Source organism: Mus caroli, chromosome 9 (genome assembly GCF_900094665.2).
Source record: "Mus caroli chromosome 9, CAROLI_EIJ_v1.1, whole genome shotgun sequence".
Lineage (NCBI taxonomy): Eukaryota > Metazoa > Chordata > Mammalia > Rodentia > Muridae > Mus > Mus caroli.
Window position 1 is genome coordinate 91365559 of NC_034578.1, and position 2675 is coordinate 91368233.

At 38.4% G+C, this 2675-nt stretch overlaps 1 protein-coding gene across 1 annotated transcript in view; it reads right to left on the minus strand.

The window, feature by feature from the left end:
* Positions 1 to 1849: 1849 nt before the first annotated feature.
* The window catches only part of Pls1 (plastin 1), a 29345-nt gene continuing 28519 nt past the window's right edge, over positions 1850 to 2675 (minus strand). Inside the window, exons 13-14 of the mRNA XM_029481983.1 lie at positions 2273 to 2396; positions 1850 to 1934 (exon numbers count right to left, since the gene is read on the minus strand). Of these exons, the coding sequence (XP_029337843.1) occupies positions 1860 to 1934; positions 2273 to 2396 (199 nt within the window). The 3' untranslated portion in view covers positions 1850 to 1859. The remainder of the gene's footprint in view (positions 1935 to 2272; positions 2397 to 2675) is intronic.

Consider the following 2675-nt stretch of genomic DNA (forward strand, 5'->3'; position numbering starts at 1 on the left):
TCTAAAGTGCCTANTTATATCATCTGTCTTGAATGTGGTTAACAATTTCTTACTAGTACCACTTGATAGCCTTCAGCCAAATGCNTCCTGTAACAGGGAAAAGCCATTTGCTGCCCTGTTCTTAACCTCCTGCCTTTGGTTATCACGCTTCTTCTACGTTTCTATCTTATCTCTGTTACAAGTAAGGCCACACTCTCAAGCCGTGTATTCTCTGCGAACCTTCTCCATCACAGGGTTTGTAGAATATATGCCCATTTTCAACTACATCCTTCACTTGGTGGATCACAAAGTCTGAATTCTCAGTTTTAACTAGTGTTGTCTGTTTTCTCAAATTACCCCAATTATCCATAACTGGCTGCTCTTTCCCCTGCTTTTCCAAAGCGAGAAGCCAAGTCCCATCTCACAATAGCTCTGCTGGGAGGCCTACACTCTGTTCAGTCACACCAGGCTTCTGGCCCGTCCTGTCTGCATACTTGGGACTTTTCTTTCTGAAACAATCTCCTTCTTCACATTACTCCTTTTACTCAGCACCGCTTTATTGAGGGCAAATTTCTCCCCCATCTTGACTCAATCTGTCTTGTACAATACGCTCTCAACCTTGCCTTTATTCAAGATGGAAGCTTCTAGCTTGCTGGCTCCTTTTTTTGTCCACCAATTCTACGTTCTCTCTCTCTCTCTCTCTCTCTCTCTCTCTCTCTCTCTCTTTCTCTCTCTCAAGGTGTTTAAGTGTTTATTATATTCAAGCTCATCTTCCACCATCAAGTCTGCTTTCTCTGCCCACTCCTCACTGACCNCTGAGTTGGGAAGGTCAGTGAGATCATTTGTACTGGTTTATTTTATCATTTACTCCATAGTTGTATCACATTCATTTTATAAGTTTTGCCTTTAATGTAAATGCTAAACACTGAAGGCTAAATAAACCTTCTTACACTTTATGGCTTTTTCTTTAGCTAGATCTAAGCCAATTAATAGTAATACTTCAATATATTACTTGTGTCCCTAAATGTTTCTTCACTGTATCTGATCACTTTACTTACTTACTTACTTACTTATATATTTATTTGCTTGTTGTTACCTGGAATCAAACCTGGGTCCTCCTGCATGCTGGCCAAGCATCCTACCATCCTTATTTGTTAATAAGTATTAGTAAGTAGGCAGGTATGTATAACATTAGCATAATATTTTCAAAGAAGACCAACTAGAGAATGTTATAATATACCACATTCCTATTTTACATTTAAAATATACTTCATATCTAAATCATGGAGACAAATCACAGACTGAAAGCTAGTTTAAAAAAAAGATCAACAAACAATAGTGTCACTAGTGACTTTGAAGCTATAAAAGAAGAAAAAAGGATGTACTTGAATTAGGACCCAGGGAGTATCTCTCCCAAGATCTACTCTGTTAAAACCACATGGATCCTTCGTTTTTATAAAATGACTGAATTCATCAATAAATGACATTTCTGCTACTCTCAAACACTGTTAAATACATAGAGCAAAGGCAGAGAAAACAATAAAGACGGGTAAATATCTTTAAATACAGCTTAGAGCTTTGTCTACTGGCACTTTTAAAGATAATTTTTAAAATAGGCATTGCTGGGCTTTTTAAAAACATATAATAAAAATCACAAACACAAGGGTCACTGGATGAACATGTTCAAGCAGACATGCTTATTTGTAGCTAATACCAACTTGCATGCAACAGCAAAACACAATGAAGATGCATGGATTAGTGGATGTGTACGTGTGTGCAGGCCGCATTCCCGTGCTTTATGGGTCATCTGCAAATGCTCAGAGGACATTGTTAAGTGCACCATGAAGCCGGATGGGAAGAACTGGTTCCTACCCGTTTTCTCAATCCCCACTTGCATCGGTTTGGCCGGCTCTGTATGCCTTGAACATGATGCCCATGCAACTCAGAGACNGCTGCTAGGGGGCACAAAACATTACAGGTCCTATATAAACAACCAACGCTTTCCACATTCTTTTTTCTTTACATTTCACAACTGGATTTTTTTCTCAATTCTATTTCTAACATCAGATTACCATATTAAATGCACTAACCTGCACTTGTGTTCAACAGATAACCAATCAAAAAACTACAAGAATTCTAATTATCACTAGGTTGTACATGCCTAAATTCCTGGGTCATATGTTTCTGGGCTCTAATACTAATATAACTCTAAACCTCACTAAGATAATTCTCATTAAAACTCCCTTCCATGAGACTTAGATAATAACTTGTTTTTATTTAATTTCTTGATTACCTTGAAGCTGGAAATAGAAGTACTCTTGTTTGCACTTTTAAGGGTCTGGTTGACCCATTTAATAATGATATCATCAGTGACTTTTTCACCTTCTCCAAGGTCTGATAACACTTTCAGCGTGTATCTGCAACAGAAATGATGAACTTGAGACAAGGGGATGATGGGATTTGTTCTCACACATATCAGACATCAGCACTTAAGGAACAGCCAAGCGGTCCTTCCACCTGGAACNTCAGCACCCGTGGAACTGAAGCTGGAGGATGGCAAGTTCCCGTCTCCAGAAGTNAATATTCCTAACTTTAGCCTGGCATTCGCACTTTGTTACGTTCAAAGGTTAAAACGCTCACTAACCAAAGCCAGACACTACCAGATAGTGTTTTAAAAATTTAAAACAACTCCTTAC